Genomic DNA, 27,727 nt, shown 5'->3' with positions numbered 1-27,727 from the left:
AGGATCTTTCTCTCAAGGGAGCGAAGAATGGCCTCGAGAAGAAGATAACATTCTTGTGTACAATACTGGGCCATTATTCTCTTAAAACCCTGCTTTTCTAGCCAAAGTTTGAATACAAGGTTATGTTGTTGGAAAATGTGCAAAGTTCAACACTGAGCACTAGGGCCCTCAGGGCCTACTAGAGCCATGAATGTTTTGCAAACATTTCAAAGTTACGGGAAGTTTCAAGCTAATTTAAGACAACATCCATATTTGATTAATAGGTGATACCTTCAGTAATACGTGCGTAGTTGCTCACATTGCCCTCTATAGGAGTATATCAACAGGATTACAACAGGTTTTAAGTTTATTTTCACCATATACAGTAAGATTGGTTTGAGGAATCAATAGTTGGTTAATCCTAATGTATAATATTGGACACCAATACAGCTGATTGGTTCACATGAGAAAGCATAGGTTTAAGGTGATTGTTTTCTAAACGCCATATATTGTTTATGTTCCAGCTTACTGGTTTATATCTACAGAACACTGCTATGTCTATTTAGTGCATGCACAATAAGATTATGTGCATATATATATACCACAATAGTATGCTTGCACAATGTATATATGCAGCATGCAAATTTGGAGGTTTTGACTCGAAATATATATATATATATATATATATATTCCAAAACACTTTGACTCCGTTGAATCAACAAACGGCAAGCACACCGGTATCTTATTCCACAGTGTTTATTGAAAACCCCTCACCCCGACAGACGCGTTTCGCCTTCCGGCTTCGTCAGTGTCGAAAAATAAATAAATAATATATATATATATATATATATATATATATATATATATATATATATATATATATATATATTCACTGAAAAAACCATAGGTTATAGACCATATATAGTTAGGAATTAGCATTTACAAAACCTTGAAAATTCACTGAAAAAACCATAGGTTATAGACCATATATAGTTAGGAATTCGCATTTACAAAACCTTATTTTACTCACACAAAACCATTGAAATTCCATATATAGTTAGTTGCACTAACTATATATCGCGCACCCACAATCCACTGCTGATGATGTCACATATTACATCATTCATGACATGGTCAGTGACATCACTGATGACATCACTGATGACATCTCATGTCAGAATTTTTTTAATGAAATAGAAGAGGATTTGAGAAGTCACTCAAAATGATCCCTAATTTTTCTTTCTGAAGCACTAATCATACTTTCTATGGCAAAATTAACCCCCTCATGTTGTTCCTTTTTAAATTGAGTGTTTTCAGACTTACCACTTCATTCCAATCAAGATGGCTTCTGGTGTGCCATACTTTTGTCATAAGTAAGACTGTTAGCGCTCTAGTTGTTCTTTAGAACACTCTGGGACATTCTGTCATTGGGCTATACTTGGGGTACATCTGGGTGATATTTGGGCTACATTTAGGCTCTTTTGTCTCTGGTGGCCATCTTGGGAGACTGTATGTCAGAATTTTTTAATGAAATTGAAGAGGGTTTGAGAAGTCACTCAAAATGTGCCCTAATTTTTCTTTCTGCAGCACTAATCATAATTCATATGGCAAAATATACCCCCTCATTTTTTTCCTTTTTAAATTAAATGTTTTAAGAGTTACCACTTTATTCCAATCAAGATGGCTTCAGGTGTGCCATACCTTTGTAATAAGTAGGACTGTTAGCGCTCTAGTTGTTCTTTAGAACACTCTGGGACATTCTGTCATTGGGCTATACTTGGGCTACATCTGGGTGATATTTGGGCTACATTTGGGCTCTTTTGTCTCTGGTGGCCATTTTGGGAGACTGCATGTCAGAATTGTTTAATGAAATAGAAGAGGATTTGAAAAGTCACTCAAAATGTGCCCTACTTTTTCTTTCTGCAGCACTAATAATACCTTCTATTGCATAATATACCCCCTCATTTTGTTCCTTTTTAAATTAAATGTTTTAAGAGTTACCACTTTATTCCCATCACGATGTCTCCAGGTGTGCTATACCTTTGTAATAAGTAGGACTGTTAGCGCTCTAGTTGTTCTTTAGAACACTCTGGGACATTCTGTCATTGGGCTATACTTGGGCTACATCTGGGTGATATTTGGGCTACATTTGGGCTCTTTTGTCTCTGGTGGCCATTTTGGGAGACTGCATGTCAGAATGTTTTAATGAAATAGAAAAGGATTTGAGAAGTCACTCAAAATGTGCCCTAATTTTTCATTCTGCAGCACTAATCATACTTTCTATGGCAAAATATACCCCTCGTGTTTCTTTTTAAATTAAATGTTTTAAGAGTTACCACTTTATTCCAATCAAGATGGCTTCAGGTGTGCCATACCTTTGTAATAAGTAGGACTGTTAGCACTCTAGTTGTTCTTTAGAACACTCTGGGACATTCTGTCATTGGGCTATACTTGGGCTACATCTGGGTGATATTTGGGCTACATTTGGGCTCTTTTGTCTCTGGTGGCCATTTTGGGAGACTGCATGTCAGAATGTTTTAATGAAATAGAAAAGGATTTGAGAAGTCACTCAAAATGTGCCCTAATTTTTCATTCTGCAGCACTAATCATACTTTCTATGGCAAAATATACCCCCTCATGTTGTTTCTTTTTAAATTAAATGTTTTAAGAGTTACCACTTTATTCCAATCAAGATGGCTTCAGGTGTGCCATACCTTTGTAATAAGTAGGACTGTTAGCGCTCTAGTTGTTCTTTAGAACACTCTAGGAGGCTGCAGTAGAACACAAAGGAATCAACTGACAGTTTCTGTCCTTGTTGGATGTACATGTTTTACTGAGAATGTCAGACTTCATTTTCACATGACTGAGAAAGATAATGTGAATTTACAGAAAATATGCTTTCAGTTTAGCTTATAGATCCCCTTCCAAACCACTGTTCTTTCAAACAATATTCATGATATCACAGCAGAAGGTTTTTTCACATGGTAAAATCACCTTAGAACCCACCACAATTCCTAAAACGAGTATGGTACCATCAACAAATGATTTATAATGTAACTAAAGTCCTAAAACCCTCTATTAACTACAATGCTTTTTAATGAGGTGCTATCATGTATATTGGTCCCAAGATGGCTGCCAACACTTCTTGGATGAAGTGCTGACAGCCAATCAGATCAGATGTGTGGTTAGGCTCCGCCCAGATATATATCTTTTTTTGAACCTAAATTACTCAAAATCCACTGGAGCACATATATTGAGACCTAGCAAAGGCACATCGGGCTAACAGTCCCTACAATTTTGCCAAGTTTCGTGCAAATCCATTCAGCCGTTCGAGCTAAAAGTGAGGCCAACCGCCCTATGGAAATTAACATGGGAAAAACGCGTTTTGGGACCCCCTTTTTTCTCGGCCCCCCCTTGATGAAACCCCCCCAAATTGTCAGGGGCTGCTCAGAAACAAAATGTTCCATTTTCCTGAAAATTTCAGCCAATTCGGTCCACAAACGCCAAAGTTATTAGACATAGAATTTTCAAAAATCCCATAGAGAAAAAATCCTAACTATATATACCTACTGGCGACCGCCAGTAGGTAATATATATATATATATATATATATATATATATATATATATATATATATATATATATATATATATATATACACACACCACCAATGCTCATCTTCACAGAAAAAAGCAAGCGGGACACATGCTCCGGGATAGACAGAGGATTTAATGGAACAAAACAGAGCCCAGTCCTTTGCAGTCCATGAAACGCTGTAGTGTTGGGCAGACGCGTTTCTGGCCGGTTTGGCCATCTTCAGTGCCAGTCTCACAGGCTGCTGGAAATCTCCCGGATGAGGCGGAGACCACTCCTTTTGAAGCCGTCCCACAGCTCCTCCTCCCAACTGCAGGTGTGTGCTAACTGTTTCCAACTCCGAGTGAACTGCATGATGGTCAGCATAGTTCATCGTGGTGTCATATTAAGTAATGCGAGTACCAAACATCCTGAGATGTCCCTAATGTTCGGCGGTGAGCAATGTGCCTCCATAGCGCACCCAGGTGAGGTAATCCCGTTCCGACCTCCGTCTTATCCCTTAATCAGGCAGCACAATGCCGCCTCCTCTCTCCCCATTGCAAAAGAATACCGCTCAGTGGCAATAGCTTTGCTTGGGGGGGCGCCACATATAGCACTTTCTGTACTCACACCAAAGTTTTTTTGCTGATGTATGCGGTGCTCCTGAACGAGAGGGTGTGTCCCAACCGGTCTCAGCAGGACCGGACATAGATACACCACCAATGCTCACCTTCACAGAAAAAGGCAAGCGGGACACATGCTCCGGGATAGACAGAGGATTTAATGGAACAAAACAGAGCCCAGTCCTTTGCAGTCCATGAAACGCTGTAGTGTTGGGCAGACGCGTTTCTGGCCGGTTTGGCCGTCTTCAGTGCCAGTCTCACAGGCTGCTGGAAATCTGGAACAAAACAGAGCCCCTCACCCCCGACAGACGCGTTTCGCCTTCCGGCTTCGTCAGTGTCGAAAAATAAATATATATATATATATATATATATATATATATATATATATATATATATATATATATATATATATATATAATGGTTTGCCCTCATAATCAGTTGGCTAATATGCGTAGTATGTTTCACATGCATACCCTACTGCTGTGCATGCATAACACATTGACACATTGGCCCAGACATGTAACCTATTGGTTGAGGTGCGTAATATATCGGTTTGGTCTCATAATGTACTCATTGTATGGAAAGCACACAGAGTCTCAGCCATATTATATTGCTTTGCAATTCTAACATGTGGGTGCAAATGGTTAATGTACTGGTCCATATATATATACTATGTTCACTCTCTCCTTTAATTTACTGGTTTCTGGTCGTGATATATATTTCTATTGGTTTGATCAAAAGCTGCCAGCATTCTTCATGTACTAGTAGACAAGCATAATTGCTTGGTTCGGGTACATATTCTATTAGTTCATTCTTGTAATGTACTGTTTATATGTGTTACATATTGGTTGTAATGTACAACATATTGTTTTGAAATCGTTAAATGGTGGTTTCCATGTGTGATGCACTGGTTCATATGCATATCCTACTGGCTTGCATAATTAGTACATTGATGTGCATGTGTACTGTACTGTTTGACATACATAATTGAATGGCTTCTATAATATACAAAATATATTGCTTCATTCTTGTAATGTACTGGTTTGTATGTGCAAAATGTTGATTTAAATGTACTCCCAATTGGTTTGAAAGCACTACTTGCTTTTTTGCATGTATAATGTACTGGTTCCCATGCATAACCTGCTGGCTTGTATTTTTACCATACTGATTTGCATGCATAAAAGGATGTATGACAGTACAACGCGTACCGTTACAACGCGTCCCTTTACAACGCAGTTTTAACAACGCAAGTCGTTACAACGACTTGCCTTGGGGGGGCGCTGATAGTGAATAGTTTAATTTACTATTCCAACACCAGTCCCCGTGGATAGTAGGGAAGATGTTGGATAGTAAATTAAACTATCCACTATCCTAGAGCGCCCTCCAGCGAAAGTCGTTGTAACGACTTTCGTTGGTAAAGCTGCGTTGTAACGGTACCGCGTTGTACCAGTTACGTTGTAAAGGATGTTTCCCGCATAAAATGCTAGTAGAAATGCACAATTGGTTCAGATGATTAAAATATTGGTTTCCAAGCACACTATATGCTTTTGTATACAAAACAATCTGTTTTATAAACCTCACTTACTGATTTATGTGTGCAATTTATAGGCACTATTTTCACAATCACACAGGTTAATGAATAGCAAACACTTCGGTTTGAATTAATTTTACACTGAAGGCTATGCTATGCTTCATGCATGGGTTTGCTCGCACTATGCTATGGTTTGATTCAGCAGATTTGAGGGGCGGAGACAATGACAGGGGTTAGAAGGTCTGTGGAAGGTGCAGGCTCAGTTTTCTCTAATTCTGGAAGAAGCCACTCCTGTAAAGTTGAGAATCCCTTGCTGTTAACCTCCAGAGGGAATTCCTTGGATCCTTAACTCATGTTATCTTCTCATAACTTCAAGGATTTAAAAATAATGTTTTGCATTTTAAACTGTTTAACGTTTTTAATTTGAAGTATGATTCAGGAAATTGTAAAATAGCTAGCATGTTACTATTATTTTAAAAAGTGTCTGTATATCACCACTGTTTGCAACATTGGGTAGGAAGACCGTGTTTAAAAGACGGCTTCTGATAGCTTACACAATTAAAATGTTTATTTAGAAAACAATTGCATGGTTTACAACTGTTCCTTCTTAGTTTTGCAGAGGATCTCATGCTATTTTAAGGTCAGCAGGTGTTAGCATATTGAGGCCTAGTGTTTTACTTGAATAAAGGACATTTAAATTGTACCAGTCCAATCATCTGTCCGAAAAGGGCCAGTGTAATACACATAATTATAAGCAAATAATTTTTAATTTTAGTTTAGAAAAAAGTAACTATTTACAGTTCACCTGAAAGTGCCCTGAGAGTTCAACAGAAGTATGCGTCTGATTTTTGCACCCCGGAAGCACTTCGGTATTAAAGAATGGGATTATGCTGGCATTGTAGGTGCACCAACACAATTTTAAGAGTGTGATCTCTCAGATGCATGCTTTGTGGCTCCAGCCAAATGGGGAAATCCTTTGCCATTGCTCCTGCTTCATACTGCAGACGGAAGTGCAGCGGCAAAGAGGACAACACCAGGTGGCACATTTACTGTGCCCCCCATAGAAATGGTGAACAGACGCTGTTGCCAGAAGGGTGCAGGTTGGGAGAAGGTATGAATGTCCCAGGGCTCACTCAGGCATCTGTGTTTGAAAGGAAGTGAGGTTTTGGCTTCCGGTGAAAGGTGAACAGGTGGCTTCAAACAGCTGGTTCGCATTTCGCTAAAACACTGTTCCCAGTCCTGGCACAGGTTTAAATCTGCAGTAGAGACAGCTCCCACTTTGTTCCCATCGCACACACTTAAAGATGCACCAAGTACAGTGTGGACAATGACCTTGGCACCTGGATGTCTTCGCCCCTGTGCTGGCAATAACACCTCAATTACCATTTGAAATCATAAAAGTAAAGAAAATAATGTGTTTTTCATGTTTTGACTCTCCCAGATTATTTCAATTGGGGAATACAACTATGCATCCCCCTTCTCAGCCAAAATGTTCCATTTCAAACATTTTAATGTTCAGTTTTTCATACCATAAAATAACATACCTTTATCTGTATTCTGACCACATCAATCACTTTAAAAATCAACCTTCTCTTACTTTTCCACTTTTAAAGGCTTATAGGTCCAGTTTTTCTATTCTTTTGTGACACAAACGGCTACATCGATCAACTTATGTGTTCAAAAGCTATTTTACGCTGAATGTAGACAGCTGTGCTGCTCTATGTCATTCAGGTCCATCTGAGATCGTGAAATTAAACTCACAGTCGTCGAACTTCACAAGAAGTTGAAAATGGAGTCCAGTCGAGGCCACCGACGCACTCCTGCTACTAAGGCCGCTCCTGTGACTGGTCGTCATTAAAGTCATAGAGCTTAGGTAGGTATTAAAAGACCAAAAGCTGAAAACATGGGTGTCCCTCTTATCGCTAGCCCCACCGTTCAGAGTCATGCAAGTCTAGGCTGTGGAGTTGTCCCCCCACTTCTCATCTGATTCCAGCATTGACCCTTATACCTTCGACTTTGTAAAGCCATTGGTGACACCACATGGTATGCCTGGTTTCACCTTGGAGTTACTTAGTAGGGACCATCTCACAGGGAAAGCCAGGACGGGTTCCCCAGCGGTCTATTCGCGCCAGGATACTCCGGTAGTAATTGAGCGCGGTATAAAACAGCATATAACATAACAAAACATAACAACAGCTTTGAGAACTGAAACAGGCCTTAGACACCATGTTTCGTGCCACACTTGATCCCTTTGGTGAGCCTTTGGCTCCAAGTTTCCGAGGTGGCCACCAGTTGCATTATCGCCTGTGCATCCATCCTCAACGCCCACTGTGCCACTCGATCTCGATACGAAGCCAACCCCTCCCTCAAGCTCACGCCTCCAACTCCAGATCCGGTGCAAATCCTGATGCTGCCAGTTTGAGATCAGACACTGGACTTGACGATGGAAGTGGATGTGATAGCCTTATCAGATTCTGAGATACATTTCCCACCACTGAGCCAAAGCCAGTATGCCAACTCAAACAGTAAAGATGTACACTCCTCACCAAGATGATGAGGAGGATGAAGATGACAAATGACAACACTTATGGGGATCCTAATGTTGATGGCAATCTTTTGATGATCTACAAGATTGCCTCCCCACATCCAGCCATGGGAAATGAGAAAAAAGGGCAAATGATGGATGGAATGCTGAACAAATCATACATTCACCCTCAGTCACAGATCTGGGTTTAATCCAACGTGTTTTTTTGCTCACCATGCCACCCCAGTTTGGACCCAGCCATAAGAAAATCAGTCTCGACTCTCCTCCCCATGGGAACAGTCCAGCCCGAACTGCCAGGCCAGGTCCTCCCTGGACCCGAAACAAGCATCCTGGGACTGGTTTCAGGGTATCACCCCTCATCAGCCAAGCTAGCTTGAATCCAGTGGCACAGTGAGCACAGGACCCACGTCTGGTCATACCCTTCCCGCTTAGGATGACAAGAGCAAAACGAAGAAATGATGGTCCCAGGATGTTTGTTTCCAGTGCAGGGAGGACCTGGCCTGGCATTTTGGGCAGGACTGTTCTCTTGGGAGCAGGGTCAAGACTGGTTTGTATACAGGAGGGTCTGAAATGGAGTGGCATGGTGAGCAAAAGGATGAAGGTTTTAACCCAGATCTGTCACTGGGAGTGAGTGTTTGAAATGGTTCAGCACTCTATCCATCATCTTGTTGTGTTTCTATGTTCACCGTAAGTAGCCAGGGTATGCTCAGACATGGGTCCCTTGCTCCGATTTTTGTACTGATTAAGTATCGGACCGATCACTAAGATCGGCACCCTGTTTTTTTAATGGAGGCATCTCGTATTTGTTAAAATTCAGACAAAATAAATTACTATTCGACCCTTGATGAGAGAATTGCACCTCCCTCCCCTCTGATGGGGGACAGTGGTAAAAATCTTACTGGTTCCATAAAATCCGATCAATTTGTCTGGTATGCTTCTGGCGTGGGCATAGATGTGTACTAGTATCCTGTTTCTGGGTATAAGCTTAATCTGACTCAGAGGTGACTACCTCCCATTCCATCACGGGATCAGAACGAAAAAGAGATGGACTGTCCCTAGCTAACGGCCCATCCTATGTTTACTGAGGCCTTGCTGACTTACTCATAGATTAAATATGTGCTACCCACGTAAACAGGGCACCATTTTATACACCTCAAGCCTCACAGAAGATGAACAGGAAAGCAAAGGCAAAAGAAAAAGTAGTGCGCGGACTCTATATATTGCCTATTTCAAAAGGATCCAAGTAGCAGGGATAGCCACCAGGGTGGGAACAAAACAGCCACACGTCAGGACAAATGTACTTTACTTACCAAGGAGAAATATGAAATTTATAAAAACAGCCCAAGCATCCAATGAAAAGCTGTGGGCGTATGATGGGTGTGTTCAAACTTCATGGAAGGAATACAGCATGCCTCGAGGAACAGCGCAAGAGCGCTACCTCTAGGCTCGACTTAAAGACAGAGGGGGCCTCATTTCTGAGGCTGTGCGTCACTTTTACGCCGCCGGTGCGTCACTTTTTGTGACGCTCGAGTGGCGTAAAAATTGCGCCTTGTTGCGCCATATTTACAAAGTGACGCATCTAAGTAGATGCGTCACAATGTAAACCCCTGCGCCGTATTATACCTGCGCCCGGTATAATGTATGAAAGGGGGTGTATTGACGCAACAAAGGGTCGTAGAAATGACGCAGTGGAATCTATGAGATTTCACTGCGCCACTTTTAGGACGCCGTTGCGTCAAAATCTTGCACCTGCCTCACAGCAGGCGTAAGACTGACGCAGGCCCTTTCACATGGGGCTTGCCCCATGTGAAAGGACGCATTGCTGGAGTTGCCTCACTTTTGTGACACACTCCACTAATGCGTCACTTTTGCGCTTACAGATACGTCAGAAATACTTACGTATCTGTAACTCCTTGCGACATGTTGCAAGGAGTGCACACTGAGAAGTGACGCATTGCTGCTTTCACGCAGCGATGCGTCATTTCTCATAAATGAGGCCCACAGAGAGGCTCTTGCGGCCAGATTCATCAACAGAAAATCGTCTCGCAAAGGGCCAGATTCTGAGAATCTGGCCCTTTGCAAACGCAATTTTTGCATTTGGGAATCATCATCCCAAATGCAAAAATCGCTATCATAGAATTTGCAAATTTGCGAGGAATTGCATTTAAGGGATCTCTATTTGAGATTCCTTAAATGCAATTCATGAAACATTTAAAAATTGCGAATTCGCAATTTTGGCCGCTATTTACTGCAAAGTCAAACCTCGTGGTAAATAGCGGAAACTTAAAAAAATGCACTTAAGTGCATTTTTCTAAGTTGGATGTTACACACACACATGTCCTTGGGACATGTGTGTGCGTAACACCAGCATCCAATATCATTTCAGGGGTGCAACAGGGTGTCCTTTGGACACTCCTGCACCCTTGAAATCGCAAACTCAAATTGCGAATCGCTAATAGCGATTCGCACATTGACATGTCTTCCCAATCATTCCTAATCGCAAATAAGGAAGCTGTAGGAATCGCAATAAATATTGCGATTCCTACATGAATCCCGTTTTGCGAGTCTGTAATAGCGATTCCTTATTAATCGCTATCACAGACTCGCAAAACATGCCGATGATGAATCTAGGGGTAAGTGATTAGTCATAGAAGTAATCAGACAAGGATCGGAGCATTTGATAAATAATCAGATATCTAATGCAGTGGATTTATATACTTGGTCCTTTCAAGACGGATCCCTTTGTGTGGAATTTACAGATAGTGATATGTTCCCTTCTTATTAGAGGCCCAGCGACAATCACGGTGGACATGAGTTAAAGGCGATGTCATTCTCCCTTTTGTTTAATAGATATACCACTCAGGTGGGTAGCAGTGATTAGGTTCCTGCTACTTTCTGTCTGGTGGTGGGTTCCAATGATAAGACTGGGCGGGATGGAGCATGAAATGCTCGAGAGGCACTCAAGTTTGTGTGACATGGGCTTCCTCACGCACCTGTATTAGATTATTCCTCCCTCTCGAGACAGGTGCCGGCAATAAGAGCCCTGTATCCTGATTTTAGGCATCACAACATACAGAGGAGGCATGCAGTCACTGTCCCACACGTTCCAAGCAAGGAAGGCCTGCACATTAGTCACCAGATTAAATGGCTATCCACCTACCACCACTTATGTATGAAATGCATGTGACCACCAATGTCTTCTCGCTGTTTGACAGGAGTCACAAAGACACACAATCCCCTAATCCAATCGTTATCCAGCCTCCTTCATGATAACAACCTGCAATAACATTGCACAGAGGAGACTCATTACAAAGGAGCCACACTGGAGAAACAACCCAACGGCCATCCTTCGAGATCAACTGAAAGCAGCCTGAAGGAAATACAACAACCACATCAAAAACAAAAAATCCAGCTTCTTCCGCGAGGCTCTGGACAAAGCCAAAAATAGACCGAAGGAACTTTACAGCATCATCAGGCAACAAACGTCCAAACCACTGTCTTCTTCTGTGCTAGCGTCCAAAGGTCTTTGCGACAATTTCGCCCACTTCTTCAACGAAATCATCTCACAAAAGAAATCAATCACAATCAACCACATCCTTCCCGTCGACAGGTCAGACCACCACATGATCCTCTTTCATATCAATCACCCCATTACCTCACATAAACCCACCCAAGACCCCCCCAAATGGACAAGAAACCTCTCTCAAATACCCCTGGATATCCTGGATGATCAGTTAAGCTCTCTTCTTCCGGCCAATAAAGCGCACCTTTCCACCAATGAGCTCACCGACTGCTACAACTCCGAGCTAGCGTCCATACTCGACAAACTTGCGCCACTAAAGCTCAAAAGAAGCAGAGTTATCCCTTCCAGAACGTGGTTCAACGCTGACCTCAATGCAGAAAGGAGAACTCTAAGAGCCAAGGAAAGAAAGTGGAGAAACAACCCAACGGCCATCCTACGTGATCAACTGAAAGCAGCCCGAAGGAAATACAACAACCACATCAAAAACAAAAAATCCAGCTTCTTCCGCGAGGCTCTGGACAAAGCCAAAAATAGACCGAAGGAACTTTACAGCATCATCAGGCAACAAACGTCCAAACCACTGTCTTCTTCTGTGCTAGCGTCCAAAGATCTTTGCGACAATTTCGCCCACTTCTTCAACGAAAAGATCACAAAAATTGAACTTTCACTTGACCCCAACAATTCAAACCCCAAGAAGACCAGTTCGGCTGCTCCTCAGGCTCTCTCTCCCGGCTCTCGGAGCACCCCCTGGCTTAGCTTCCGCCCCGTCCCAGACGCAGAGATAATCTCGCTGATCTCGTCCTCCAAACCATCAGCTCATATCTCTGACCCCATTCCTCCCTCATTAATCATGAAAATGAAACACTCTCTTGCACCTATATGGGGCAAAATCATAAACAGCTCCCTAAAAAACGGAGTGGTCCCTGACTGCCTAAAAATTGGGCAAGTTACCCCCCTGCTGAAAAAAACAGGTCTTGACTCAACAGACCTGAACAACTTCAGACCAATATCTAACCTCCCTCTACTAGCCAAAACATTGGAACGATGTGTACTCCTGCAACTGACTCACCATCTGGACAACATCAATCTCCTAGACCCCCTCCAGTCTGGCTTTAGACAAGGATGCAGCACAGAAACAGCAATGCTGAACATCATAGACGATATCCACGGATCTCTGGATTCAGACAAATGCTGCCTCCTCATTCTCCTTGACCTTTCTGCAGCATTCAATACGGTGGATCACAAACTCCTCACCAAGGCTCATCAAGAAAGAGCAGGCCTCGGCGAAGTAGTTCTCAAATGGTTCTCCTCATTCATACACAACCGAACACAAATAATAAAAATCAAGAATTTTACCTCCGAAATCCAACAGGTCAATAAGGGCGTCCCCCAAGGTTCGGTGCTCTCGCCCCAGCTCTTTAACATCTATATGGAACCACTCTCCAAGCTACTCAGAAAAGCCAACATCCGCTTTCACCTCTACGCGGACGATACACAAATATATCTGGAAACTTCCTCTCTCACTGACATACATAGACTAAATGCTGTCCTGAAAGATGTTCAACAATGGCTGACAAACAATCACTTGAAACTGAATCCAGACAAAACTGAGACACTCCTCATCTCGAACAAGGAAGACAACCCACAAATCACCGAATGGCTAAAAGCTATCGATGCCCTTAAAGGAAATCTTACTCTAGCCGACTCTGTTAAATCTCTTGGCATCATCATAGACCCCAAACTAAACATGGTAAAACACATCAAGAATGCAGCCAAAGGTGCTTTCTTTAACCTCAGACTGTTGAACAAGATCAAACCCTACATGCCTAACAAGGATCTCAAACTGGCCACTCAATCTCTGGTACTGTCAAGGCTAGACTATGGGAACGCAATCCTAACAGGCATCCCGAAATCGAACTTGGCACCGATCAAAACAACACTACATGCTGCAGCTAGAATGATTACCGGCATCAAAAAATCGGATCACATCTCCCCAGCACTCAAGGAACTCAAATGGCTCCCAGTAGAAATGCGTAGTAACTTCAGAACGGCCTGCCTAACACACAAAGCCCTCCATACCGGCAAACCCGAATACCTGGCAAATAAACTCAAAAAAGCAGGCCAAGCCAGGAATCTGAGAAGCTCTAACTCCTTCCTGCTCATCCTACCCAAAACCAGAAAGAAAAGAACAGCGGACTGCTCCTTCACTGGAAACGCCCCCAAAATCTGGAACTCCATCCCCCCGCACATCAGAACTATTCCTTCTTTTGTGGAATTCAAAAGGCAACTCAAATCCTTGTTCCTGATCCGCCCCCTTGGCTGCTGATAACCGGGGTCAGCAAGCAACCCCTGAACTATGTGACTACAGTGAATCCCATAACCAAAGAAGCTCGGCAACTCACCCATGTTCCACTTACAATGTCACTCTTTGAATGCTTATACCTTACATATGTGATGTTCATGTTTATGTTTATGTTATGCATATGTTTATACAGATTTTTGTCATTCTATTACTGTAAAGCGCTCTGCTACCTCCGGGTCTTGACAGCGCTATAGAAAACTTCCTAAATAAATAAATAAATAAATAAAAGAAAAGTCCCACATGGGTATTTAAGTCCAGAATGTAGAAGAGAACGGTTTGGGGCCATAGATCTTAAAACACAAAATGGTGATATTTTAAAGGAAAGTTGAAAAGAAAATGGGTTTTGAGTTGTAGGGCATCTGTTAATCTGAACTATCACATTCATGTCTACTGATACATACAATAAAAGAAGATACTTGTTCATTTTATGTTCTGTTTTGAAGGTTAGACTCGCCTTGCATAGTCCTGAGGAGGCCAGAAATCGCACCGGCCGAAACACTTTGATTTTCTATAATGAGGAGCCCACAAAAAAATTAAAAAGGAATAGTCACCCAAAAACACTTTTCTTGGGGCCTGATTATGATGCCGGTTGGACTAATCACCACCACCCCCTTTTCTGAATCGTTTTTGGCCACTATAGGTGTGGCAGGGTATACTCAGACATGAGTCCCTTTCTCACTGCTCCATCAGGATTCAAGCAAGCCGGGCCGAAGACGGCTGAAATGCCAGAAACCGGTCCCGGGTAGCTTGTCTCCTTTCTGGTGAAGAATTGGCTTGGTAGTTTAGTCTGCCCTGTTCCCATGATGCACTGGGCCAGGGACAGACTGATTTGCATATAGCCAGGTTCTGAGCTGGGATGGGGCAGTGAGATAAATAACGGTGATGGATCAAGCCCTGATCTTTGGACTGGGTAAGAGTGGTCTGCTTAATTCAGACACTATGTTCATCACCACCCCCTTTTCTGAATCGTTTTTGGCCACTATAGGTGTGGCAGGGTATACTCAGACATGAGTCCCTTTCTCACTGCTTCATCAGGATTCAAGCAAGCCGGGCCGAAGACGGCTGAAATGCCAGAAACCGGTCCCCGGTAGCTTGTCTCCTTTCTGGTGAAGAATTGGCTTGGTAGTTTAATCTGCCCTGTTCCCATGATGCACTGGGCCAGGGACAGACTGATTTGCATATAGCCAGGTTCTGAGCTGGGATGGGGCAGTGAGATAAATAACGGTGATGGATCAAGCCCTGATCTTTGGACTGGGTAAGAGTGGTCTGCTTAATTCAGACACTCTGTTCATCACCACCCCCTTTTCTGAATCGCCGGTTGGACTAAGGCAGGACCGACCGACTAGAAGTTGCCATCCTGCTGCCCGCATTACAATGCGACTGCCTTCAAGGTCACAAAGTGTATATTTTGGATTGCAGCGTGTGCTGCGGGCTGCAGCATACGCCCCATTAGAAAATAATCACATTTAAAACATCCCTGCACTATGTGGCAGGCACCATGCTTGGCCTGCCACATAGTGAAGGGATATTTAGGGGGCACCATAGGTGCCGGCCAGGCTCTATAGCGGACGGCCAGTGGGAAGGGGGCCTTGTAGGGCCCCCCAAAGTCAGTTTGTGCTTGCCTTTTCATGGCGGGTGAACGGCCATGAAAGGGCAGGCAGAAAGGGACATTGTAATCCCTAGGGCTGTGCCTAAGTAGGCACCACCCTTATTGTAGGGATAACCGACCCTCCTCCTTGAGCCCGTCAGAAGTGCGGTGGACAGTCCCTCCGCCAGAGGCCTCCACCCACCACATCATAATGCGGTGGGCAAACCGCAGGAGCCGATGTTGGTGGGCCTGCCACCGACGAGCTGTCGGTGTCTGACTCCCCGACATCGTAATCAGACCCTAAGTGTCAAAGCAAATAGGGAAATTAGATAGGCTATTAACTGTATACATATGTGGGCTACCTGGTAAACAGACCTAAAGCATACACCAAAAATACGTGGGGTGTTAATGTTATTCAAAAACATATGAGGAAAGAGTGTACAAATTCCTGTAATAGTTAAAATACTGTTCGTATATTTGTATGTTATGTAATGATTTTGATTAGAACAGAATATTTGAGGTATGTGTTAAAGATTGACACTTGTTTATAATAAAACGTAAATGGAAACCATACCTGCAGTTGTTTGAATTTAGTTTGTGAGATAAATCTTGCTAAAGTCAAAGATAAAGCTTTGCATTGGTTCCAGTAGTAATTAAGAAACTATTATTGAGGGCATTTGACAGATAATGCATCCGTTGTGGACAACCCCTCTTTTTTTGCTCACATTTACAAAGCAGGCCAGTTTTGAACTTGTGAAGACATGCTGGATGGGTATTTTGCAAGATAGCTGTGATGATGTTTAATGCAATGCAAATGCAGCCAGATAAGTGAGTACATCTACATTCTGTCATTACAGGCGAGACATCTCGCAGTGCTGCAGAGGGGAGCAGAACAAAGACAGCCAGGCCAGAGGGGAGGCAACATGATGAAGGGAGAATGCCTGCAGGGCACACAAGCTCCGCACAACCACCACCACCACCAACTACTCCATCACCGACATCACCACAGCGCAAGTGAACGCCGCCATCTTCTCATGCGCAATCAGCACTACAACAATCACCACCACCACCACAGTCACGCAGGAGGCATGCCGTGGCCACCCTCCTGCAGATGGAGGAGTCATCGGAGGAGGGCACAGGGGGCCAACAGTCTCCAGTCCATGAAGAGGGCAACATAGTGAGGGCTGGTACTCCATCGGAGGGCGCCCACACATCAGCAAGACGCCACAGGGCAAGGCCAGCCAGTTCTCACGGCTCTGAACATGTGTCTTCGCTGGACTGGAAGGCAAACTGCTCAAGGTCCAGCGCCTGCAATGGAGGGAGATGCGTACATTGAACAGAGAGGTGGCCCACATGAACAAACACATGTGCAGGATCGAAAAGGGCATTAATTTAATGGGCGACAACATGTGTGAGGGAATGATGGGAATTGCAACCTCTGTAGACAACTTATGCAGCCAGTTGGAGCTAGACCGTAATTGTAGGCGCAGGGAGAGACAGAGACTCCAGGCCTATACCAAGGCAGTGAACCGGCTGGCCACTGCTACCTCCCTCATGTGTCGCAGGTCTATCGTCATGCAGGAGGAGATGGCGCATTGTAGCAGAGACGTGGCCAGGGGCATGGTCTCAATGACCTCTGCATTAGAACTGCTGCAGAACGTGAAGGCGGCCACAATAGAAGGGGGGGACAATGAGGAGGCTACCAGCCGTGGTAGCATTACACCCTCTCCCACCGAGGGCAGGAGGCGCAGCGAACGCCACAGCGCTGCCCAGGATGAATCTGACACAACAGACAGTGTGGTCAGGGAACGTGCACATGCAGCGCATGGGCGCCAAAAATAGAGGCAACCGCTATTTGGCAATCTTTAGATGGGAGATGTAACCCATGTTTTTATGGACACTGCTTCCAATCCAGGTGGTGTGCTGATTAAACACCATTGCACTAAAACTGTTATTGGCTTTGTGTCGCTACTCACTCAGAAATAGTTGGCCGTTATCTCTGCCCGTCTGTGTCTCCCATCCTGTTCTACTGCAACACCAGCTGCGCAGGGCTCTGGCTGGGGATCGTCCTCGCCCTCGTCCTCAGAGTCAGTTAGTTCCACTGCTGCTCCTTTTTTGGTGCTAGATTATGGAGCATTGCACATGTTGCAATTATTTTGCAGCATTTGATGGGGCTGTACTGACGTGCACCTCCACTTTTGTGGAGACAACGGAATCTGCTTTTAAACAGTCCAAAGGTGCGCTCCAGTACGTTGCGTGTGCACTTATGTGCCACATTGTATCTCCTCTCCCTTGGTGTGGTTGGGTTGAGGTATGGTGTGAGTAGGTAGGACCGGAGGGCATATGCGCTGTCACCTAAATGCAAAAGAAAGTGCCATTAATTTGTGTCACAAATAGCTTGAGGCAAGGAATACCTCAGGGTGTGTGACATTGATTTACCTAGTAGGTATCCTTTGCCAAATTCACCAGCAGCCAGACGTGTATGGATACCACTGTTCCTTAATATGTACGAGTCGTGGGTACTCCCTGGGAATTTTGCAACAATGTCAGTTATGATGAATTTTGCATCACATATCACCTGCACATTTATGGAGTGAGTGGATTTGCGGTTGCAATAAATGTATTCTGTTGCTGCAGGTGGGCATGGGCAGATTGGTATGTGGGTGCCGTCGACGCAGCCAATGATGTGTGGGAACTGCACCATTTGGTAGAAATCCAGCTTGGTCTTCTGCAGCTCTGCCTGTGTACTGGGGAAGGTTATGTAATGATGCATTCGGTCCATCATGGCGTCCAGGAAGGTGTTGAAAAATCTGGATAGGCAGCTCTGTGACACACCACCTACTGCGGCTATCACACCCTGGTAGCTTCCTGATGCCAGGAGGTGCAGGCAACAGAACACCTGTACATTGATGGGTATTGCGTGCGCCCTTGGTGTTTGATGCTCAAGGTATGGTTTCAGATCCCATATGAGGTCAAGGATGGTGTGTGGATGCAGCCTGTACCTCTCATGGATTTCAGGTTCAGTCAATTGGAACAATGTGATGCGCAGTCTGTACACCGCTCTTCCTGTCTCCAAATCCTCACTCCTGCTGCTCTCAAACGTAGCCGCCTTGCTATGAGGTAGAGACCCGCCATTGTGTTCACACTGTTGCATTTTGGGGCTCTTTTTAAGCACTGCACCTGATTACCACCGCTCTGGATCAGTGGTAAATAACGAATCGTTAATACCGAATTTGGTCAAATTCTGTATTACCGATTTTAGCTACATCGCATTTTGGGATTTTTAACGATTCGTTATTTACCGATTCGGTATTGTTTGTTTCGGTGTTCACCGATCGGTGAATAAGGAATCGGTAAATATTTACCGATTCGTTATTATCGATGGCATTCAGTAATATGTACATCGCACAGGGCCAAATACTGGTCGGTAAAGCCAAAATTTACCGATTTTCGGCTTTACCGACCGGTATTTGGCCTCCTACATATGGCCCTCAGTTTGCTGCAGGCAATGCTTTTGGTAAGATCAGAGAAATAAAGTAATAATAAAAACTGGTCCACCTGGCCATAGAATAGGCCCACAAAAGGCTAAATACCAGCCGCACACTGATCTGCCAGCCCAGCACATCAGGCACTGCCTTGATTCCCTTATATAGCCCAGTCCGACAATGGGGGATCCCCACATCACATCTGGGGTGGAACAGATACAACGCAGAGGTGCATTACCCCACCTGAAGACACGCAAGGGAATTGCTAGCAAAGGTTTCCGGATTCCGTCTGATGCCTGGGGAAATCCAGTGAGGAATCTGTGTGAGGAATCTGCTGTTAGATAGACTCTCTAACAGGAAAGCCATTAATAAAGATGAGTAACTTATTTGTTACTGATAAATCTATTGAACTGGCTGATCGATGGCTTTTTCAGCCCTTTCCCAAAACACAAACGCAACCAAGAACCTTCTATCATAGTAGATGAAGAAACCCCAACTGAAAGAAAAGAAAGATAAATAGATTGACGCATACAGGGATCCCAAAATGTTAATTATCAGTTTAGTCCCTTCTTACAAAATGTAAAAGACTAAAGAGGATAAATCACTAATAGAGGGACTGTGCCCGGATTTTTGGAGTCTTCCAAAGCCAGAGTCCACTAATGGCAGTACTTCCCATAGAGCACTTGCTCTAATGGTGACATTTATTAAAAAGGAAACTAAGGCAGATCCTCTGGTTCAGTCGCAGAGCAGATATAACAGTGTTTAATAAACAAAACATGAAGAATTGAGAAAAAACACCCAGCAGTGCAAAAAAGCCTGATCATGCTAAAAAAAAAACACAACTGCGAACAAGAAAATATATTACGTAAACAGGTCACAGAAAGCTCTGAGAAGAAATGATCCAAAAATGTATGTAGATTTTCAGTACTAGCACTGTCCAAAATGATATGGTAACAGTAGAAAAAAGTACACGAAAAAGACATCTGCAGACGGTCCAAAGGCCCCCAATAAAAGTATTTGTCCCAAAGATATTAAAAAAAAAACTACAGAAACCATACTCAAGTTGTTCTGAGATCCCCTTCTCAGTTTGGGGGCTATTCTAAGCACATGAGACTGCAGAAGATTGTTTGCTGGTGAGGTTTGACCAATTAGATAGCAAAGTCCCACTCTGATACCTTCGATTAGACGCTTCCAGGACCTGGATCTAAAATTAGGAAATGGTACTGGACTCAATATATTCTAGATCCAGCCTTGGTCACGCTCGCAACATTTTTGCTTAAGTATTTCTGGACATTACCAATGCATGTAGCAAACCTTATACCTTTGTATTTTTAGTTCTATGCCCTGGTGAGAATCTGTCCTCCCTAAGTCTACTGCTAGAAGGTATGTCGGATCCTTACCTGAAAAATCTCAAAGCCGATGGATATGTATTGCATGCCTTGCCTCTTCTCCTGACGTCGGTCTCGCTGCGTGAGGGAGACCAGCATGGTGCAGCCTGGCTCCTTGTCGCCATCCACCTCTAACAGGTCTACATGGAATTGGGGGTTCGTCCAGAAGGTGACTGCAACAAGAATGGTGGAAGTGGGAATTTAGGTAACATGAGTGACCTCCATTATGCAATTCAATCTAAACTAATCACTTCACTAGTACAAGACCAAGTCACCGGCTCTGTCAAAACACGAGGTTTGCACTCTTTTTTCAGCCCAGAATTATATTGCTCTTCTGGCTTTATTGCCACTCACTAATCCAACCCAACTGACAATTCTCCCAAACAACAGGAACACTATCTAATCCCAATGCTCACTCCCAAATTGTGTAATTGTATTTATTAAAGAACAAGTGAATTTCTACAAGAGCCTCTTTACACAGTAAAATCCAATCGTACTTAAGGGCGTATACTGCAAATTATACATTAAATCACGTTATGTATATGTAGTGTTATTTGAACCGTGAAAATCTACTCAGAAAACCACCCTCCGCTGAAGAAAAAACAATTTTTAAGGGAGGCAAGTAACAGGGAAAACCAGTGTTTTGGGGGTAATGTTCATTAAAGGATATGCCTTCATAAATACATTAAATAATTTCATGGAAAGGCAGAGAGGGTGGTTTGCGGGGGCAGGGGTTGATGTGTGTTTGGGGTGTAGCTGGTTGGAGAAGGACCATCAAACATATATAATTTCAAGATGGGCAAGGGGCCCACTGAGGGCAGTCTTAAACCTGTAGAGCAAGATGGAAGCTCTCAGGTTAGCTGAGAGTGGATGTGTCCAACAAGTTGAAAGACCAGATTCTGTAAATGGCACAGAGTGGTTTTAGGGTGGCAATGAGGTTTTGGCTGGCAGAGCCTCCATTGCATGTGGGCTCCTGGTGAGTAACGGTTTGGGAGAGGTATGTTAAGGTAAGCAGTCAAAATATCGATTTTTTTATATCGACCTACACTAACATGGATTTTTTAATATCGTAGGGACAGAATAACGATATCAAGAATATCGGTGACCAGAATATCGACCCTAAGGTAAATGATATCGTTTTTTTATATAGGAGTAAGTAATATCTAAGTAAGTAATATTGAAGTAAGTAATATCATTAGCAAAAATATCATTGTTAATAATATCAATATTTATATTAGTATTATATATTTTAGTATCTTTAGTATACAGTTTATATGTATGTTTAACACTTTTTGTAATGTATTTTTATTATTTTTAAATATATGTATAAAATGTTTAGAAATTAGTTGAAAAAAATTTAAGTACATTTTGCGTTTTAGTATCAGAGTGGGTTGTGTTGTTTTGAGGGGAATAGGGTAGGCAGTAATTTATTATAATTAATTAATTAACATGTTTTTATTTTTGTTATTGATTATTAATTTATTGTTAATTAATTATTGATTGGTAATACATTTGAATTAATTGATTAATTTATAATTATATTAATTATAATTAATGTTTTATTTTTATGTAGTGTTATTGTTAATTAATGTATTGTTAATTAATTAATAATTGGTAAATAATTCGTATTAATTGATTCATTGATAGTTACATTAAATATTTAATTTTTTATGTGTAGCTGGTTGTGGGTTTATAGGGGAATAGGGTGGGAAGTAATTTAATTATAATTAATGAATGAAAATGTTTTTATTTATTGTTATTGATTATGAATTTATTGTTAATTAATTATTAATTGGTAATTCGTTTTTATTAATTGATTAATGTATAATTATATTAATTATAATTAATGTATTATTATTTTTATTTATTTTTACTGTTAATTAATTTATTGTAAATGTATTATTGGCAATTAATTTTTATTAATTGATTAATTGATAATTACATTAATTGTGTTTTTTTATGTGTAGCTTGTTGTGTGTTTATAGGGACTAGGGTGGGAAGTAATTTAATGTTATTTAAGTAATTATTAATTACATTTTATTGGTCTTAATTATACATTTTTAAATTAATTATTAATATGTTATTTATTTTACAAAAAATATTCAATTTAGAAGTATGTTAATTTAACCCCTACGCTATCCTACATTTTCCACACTGTTACACTCACTGGAGTTGGAATAATAATTTTAACCCCTACACTATCCAACACTTTCCCTGCTGTTGCACTCACTGGAGTGGGAATAGTAATTTTAACCCCTACACTATCCAACACTTTCTCTACTGTTGCACTCCCTGGAGTGGGAATTGTAATTTTAACCCCTACGCTATCCAACACTTCCCCCACTGTTGCTCTCACTGGAGTGGGAATAGTAATTTCAACCCCTACACTATCCAACACTTTCTCTACTGTTGCACTCCCTGGAGTGGGAATTGTAATTTTAACCCCTACGCTATCCAACACTTTCCCTACTGTTGCACTCACTGGAGTGGGAATAGTAATTTTAACCCCTACGCTATCCATCACTTCCCCTACTGTTGCTCTCACTGGAGGGGGAATAGTAATTTTTACCCCTACGCTATCCAACACTTTCCCTACTGTTCCACTGTTTGGAGTTGGAATAGTAAATTTTAGCATTACGCTATCAAACACTTTCCCTACTGTTGCAATTACTGCAGTGGAAATGCTAATTTTTACTCCTACTCTATCCAACACGTTCCCTACTGTTGCACTGTTTGAAGTTGGACTAGTCATTTTATTCACTCTGCTATCTAATATTTTTGTATTATTTTAGGTAATGTAGTATATAATTAATTTTAAAAAGATTAAAAATAATTTTTATTTTTTTAATTTGTTATATATATTTATTTTATTTTTATTTATATTATTGTTGTATGTGTATAGATGTATTTATAATTTATAAGAATTTTTTTAACAATGTATACATTATTAAAATAATTATTCGAATATATATTAATAGGTAAGTATATATTATATACTATATTGTATTGTAATGTGTTGTAATTGCGTTTATATAGCGCTTACTACCCCTGACAAGGCGTCAAAGCACTTTTTCGTCGAGTAGCACGCTACTCCGGAACCCATAGAGGATTAGTGTTGAATTAATATAGTGAAACATGCAAGTACATTTTAAGTAGTGGATAGGTTAGATAGAGGATATTTATATAGCACTTGTTGACGCATGCTATTCAGGAAGCCTACAAAGGATCAGTGGTGAATTAATATGGTGAAATATGAAGTAATTTCAGTGTTGGATATTAGTCAGTTACTTGGAGTGAGAAGGTTAGCGGAGGGATAAAAGGGGAAGAAAGATTTGCATTCATGTTGAAGCGCTTTTCTGGTGAGTAGCACGCCACTCCGGAACCCAAAACTGTTTATTTTAATTATATGTATTATTGACTTTATTTTACATTATTTTTTTCAACTTAAATAAAAAAACTGTATTTTTAACAACGATATTTTTGACATCGATATTTTTTTCCGATATTTTTGTACTAACCATAATGTTGATAAGATGTCGATTTCTTCACTTCGATATTCTTGCGTCTATATTTCTGTAGGTCGATATTCTGACCTTCGATATTCTGTCAGTGATTTGTATGTTAATAGGGTTTTGTGGCAAAGTATATATACAAAGAGAATACAAGAATAGAGAAGTAGTCAGATGATGACGCTATTGCACTAGTCAATTTTGCTTTTTATATAGGGCTTTGCTTGAGAATTTGGCTGTATTGAAGGGGAAGTGACACCGTTTTTTTTTTATTGAAATCCCTGAGCCATGGCACTAGATGTGTTTGACATGAACGGCTACAGCTGCATGTGGAGGTTCTAGAGCAAGCCAATGACTTTGAGAGAAGGGGACCGAGGCAGTGTGACAAGAAGGAACAAATCTTAGATAGATAGAATCCAGCATGAATGTCAGTTTACACACCAAACACAACCTCACAGATTCCTTAGAAACATAAAGTGTAGGATCCTGGGAATGTGTGACCCACTCCCAGACACCCCACAAACCACCCTCCAGTCTGTGCTGTGCATTTCTCCATATGTGGAGTGAATGGGACCAGGATTTTCTAGGGGTGGGAAAGGTATTTTTCTTGAGAGCAGGTTGCTTTGAATCTTTTATAGGAATGTATTAACTATACCCTTTCTCATGCCTTTCAAAACAGGTTTTGAGTATTATGTTATGTGTTCTTTGACTTTTTTTTTGATCTGAGTCACGATCCTTGGGCTGCAGAATATATGGGGCACTATTGGACTTTTGGATATAGTGTGCATTCTCGTGGTAAGTACGAATTCAGACACTGGAGAACCATTTTTGTACTAGACTTTCCTGTGAATTTCTAGATATTATGCAAGGAAAAGTCAAAGCTCTTTCTCTTCGTAGCCCTCTGTTTCCTGTTCCTAGTGCACTATGTGCTAAAAAAGAAAAAGTCAATTAAACAAAGTTTCATTAAGGACACACACCACAGGTTTCTGTTGCGTAACCACCACCAGAAAGCTGTTGGAAGCCTCCAGGCCAAAGACAGCTCTAAGGTATGTCTCCAGAAGCAATTGGAGATATCTACCCTGTATATTACCATCAGAAACAGTTCAAAAACAGGATTCAGGAAAAGGAACCTGCCAAATATGTATGGATAATATGTCTACTCCTTGCTATTGGCACCATTGTGCCATTTGCCTGTACCGCAACTGCTCAGTACCTGCCAGGGTCAGATTAGGGCCAGAAATAGGTTCAGGCTTTCAAAAAAGTGGTACAAATTTGCAGTTCATGACCGTTTATGAAACATTCCTTTGTTAGTATCAGAAGTTAATTCTGAGGCCAGTAATTGTCCAAGTTTGCAAACACTGTTATGCCACCGCGACTACTTGGAAGTCTCCTGATGCTCGTATTGAAGTCTTTAAATATGCTTTTCACACGCATGCCCGGCATCTCCTGCTCACTCATAGGTCCCTTAACCTGGGAAAAATCTCAGATCCCTGGATGCGCTGCCCATCATCTGGCCCAAACTCTCTTGCTCATCCTCTAGTGATCCTCACTTCCCCCTGAACAACAGCCCACAGAGGATCATGCACACCCTCGGGTCTCAAGACCCATACTCACCACTAAGGACCTCTGTGATGTGCTCACTCTGAGCCTCCTCTTCACACCCAAGTCCTACAGATTCCCACTCGCTCTTAGGTTCAGGGCAGGGATCAAGCTCAATTTATGTCCCTGAGGCTCTGACGTACCCTCAGGTCTTCAAGGCTCTTGGTCGACCGCATTTTTCCAAGGCTCTTGATGCCCTCAGGATTCTGAGGCCCCTATACACCGACAGTCCCCTGAAACTTCTATTCACCTTCAGATCCTTGAGGCACTTCCTCACCCTCAGATCCTTGAGGCTTGGTCTCACTTCAGTTCCTAGAGGCTTCAGCTCATCCTGTACCCAGAGTCTCTTGCTCACTTCAATTCTCAGAGGATCCTGTTCACCCTCATTTCCTTGAGGCTCCTGGTACCAGTGCTGTCTTAATGCATGGGCACACTGGGCCCTTTGGGCATGTATGTGCGCCATATGCGTACACATATCAAATTCAGGGGTACAGCAGGGTGTCCTTAAGACACCCTTGCACCCTTGAAATTATTCTCAATTTGCGATTAGCTAATTGCTAATCGCAAATTGAGTATAATTTTACATTCATTCCTATGGGCCTCCTGGCCCATAGAAGTTAATGGGAAAATATTCCTTAATTGCGATTAGCAATTTGCTATTCGCAATTAAGGAATTCTAAGGAATCGCTAATAAATAGCGAAATTCTACATACATACCATTTTGCACTTCTCAAATAGCGATTCCTTAACAATCGCTATTTGAGAAGTGCAAAATAGTATCTTGATACATCTGCCCCCAGAATTCCAATTAATGCTTTATAAAGCAAAAGACGCCTCATTTTCAGCTTTGTCGTTTTAGAGTGATATAAAGGTATTAATTAATCCTTAATAAAATGTAGATACACTACATTCTGGGAAAAGTAAAAATCTAGATACTTCAAGATTGTGTACAATTATAGTTATACATAATTAAACATTGGTGTATCACCAATATCACAGAGTGAATACCACTACGGTTCAATTATTGCATCGTTGAGATATTTCATTATTCCTATAAAGAGCTTGATAGAAATGGGAACCCAAAAACATTGGTCAATTATTCTCCAATAACAGATTGATATGATTTGAAATTTACTATCTGCCCAAGTTGTGTTTCTTTCAATACTTAAAGTTAGGCCGAGAAATTAAAGTATCTCCCTTTTCTATAATATTTTGTTGGCCTACAAAGAAGACACAGTGGAGAGAAGTACTTTCTTTAGTCAAGAACATTGGTGTTACATTACTATCTAGAGGTAATGCAACAGTCAGAAATGATGATGCATAGAACCTCGAAACCATCGACTTTTAAGCCTAAACACTGTAAGCTGTTATTTGACCTCTATACAGCACAAAATGTTGATGAGTGGAGAAAAGCAGGCACAATTTTCCCTATGGGACAAACTCAATTTCACATATTCTCCAATTGTGATAATCTGAAAATATACCAGGAGGGTCTGTATGTTGTTTCAAACCATCTATATGTCATATTCCTATTTCAAATGGAAGATCATCATGGGTGCAATCAGAATATCGACTTTCTGATACTGACTGCAGAATATCGACTACCACTATTTCAGCAAGGTAAGCATGTGGAGGAAAGTGTACATTTACTATTAATGACTCCACATCTCATTTAGGTACCATGATTATACATATCTTCAGGGTACATAGAGGTGGAGTTAAGAATAGTAAATCTACATTTACCTATATACCTACCATGACAATATAGTGGTAGGCTATATACTGGAGTCTATGTTCAATATTATGACATACACCTCATGTTAGGCCTTCCTAGCCGATTTACATGGAGCTCAAGTGCTGATACCTCCGTTGATGTCTTGCTAAAATGAAGTTTGATTATAAATTGGCTGGACTCTACCTGCCGGACTGACTTAAGTGAAAAGCAGAAGTGCTACAGTGCTTGTTCTTAAAAGAAATAACTTATAGATTACAAGGCAATGGATTTTGTTTTATTCAATTATG

At 41.7% G+C, this 27,727-nt stretch overlaps 1 protein-coding gene across 1 annotated transcript in view; it reads right to left on the bottom strand.

Annotated features, from left to right (window-relative positions):
- LOC147692465 (calpain-1 catalytic subunit-like) overlaps positions 1–27,727 on the bottom strand; it is a 361,725-nt gene that overhangs the window by 118,369 nt on the left and 215,629 nt on the right. Inside the window, exon 10 of the mRNA XM_086938675.1 lies at positions 20,610–20,770. Within this exon, the coding sequence (XP_086794801.1) occupies positions 20,610–20,770 (161 nt within the window). The remainder of the gene's footprint in view (positions 1–20,609; positions 20,771–27,727) is intronic.

Source organism: Lissotriton vulgaris, chromosome 9 (genome assembly GCF_964263255.1).
Source record: "Lissotriton vulgaris chromosome 9, aLisVul1.2, whole genome shotgun sequence".
Lineage (NCBI taxonomy): Eukaryota > Metazoa > Chordata > Amphibia > Caudata > Salamandridae > Lissotriton > Lissotriton vulgaris.
Note: the sequence above shows the minus strand (reverse complement) of the source record. Positions and strands in the feature narration are given on the sequence as shown.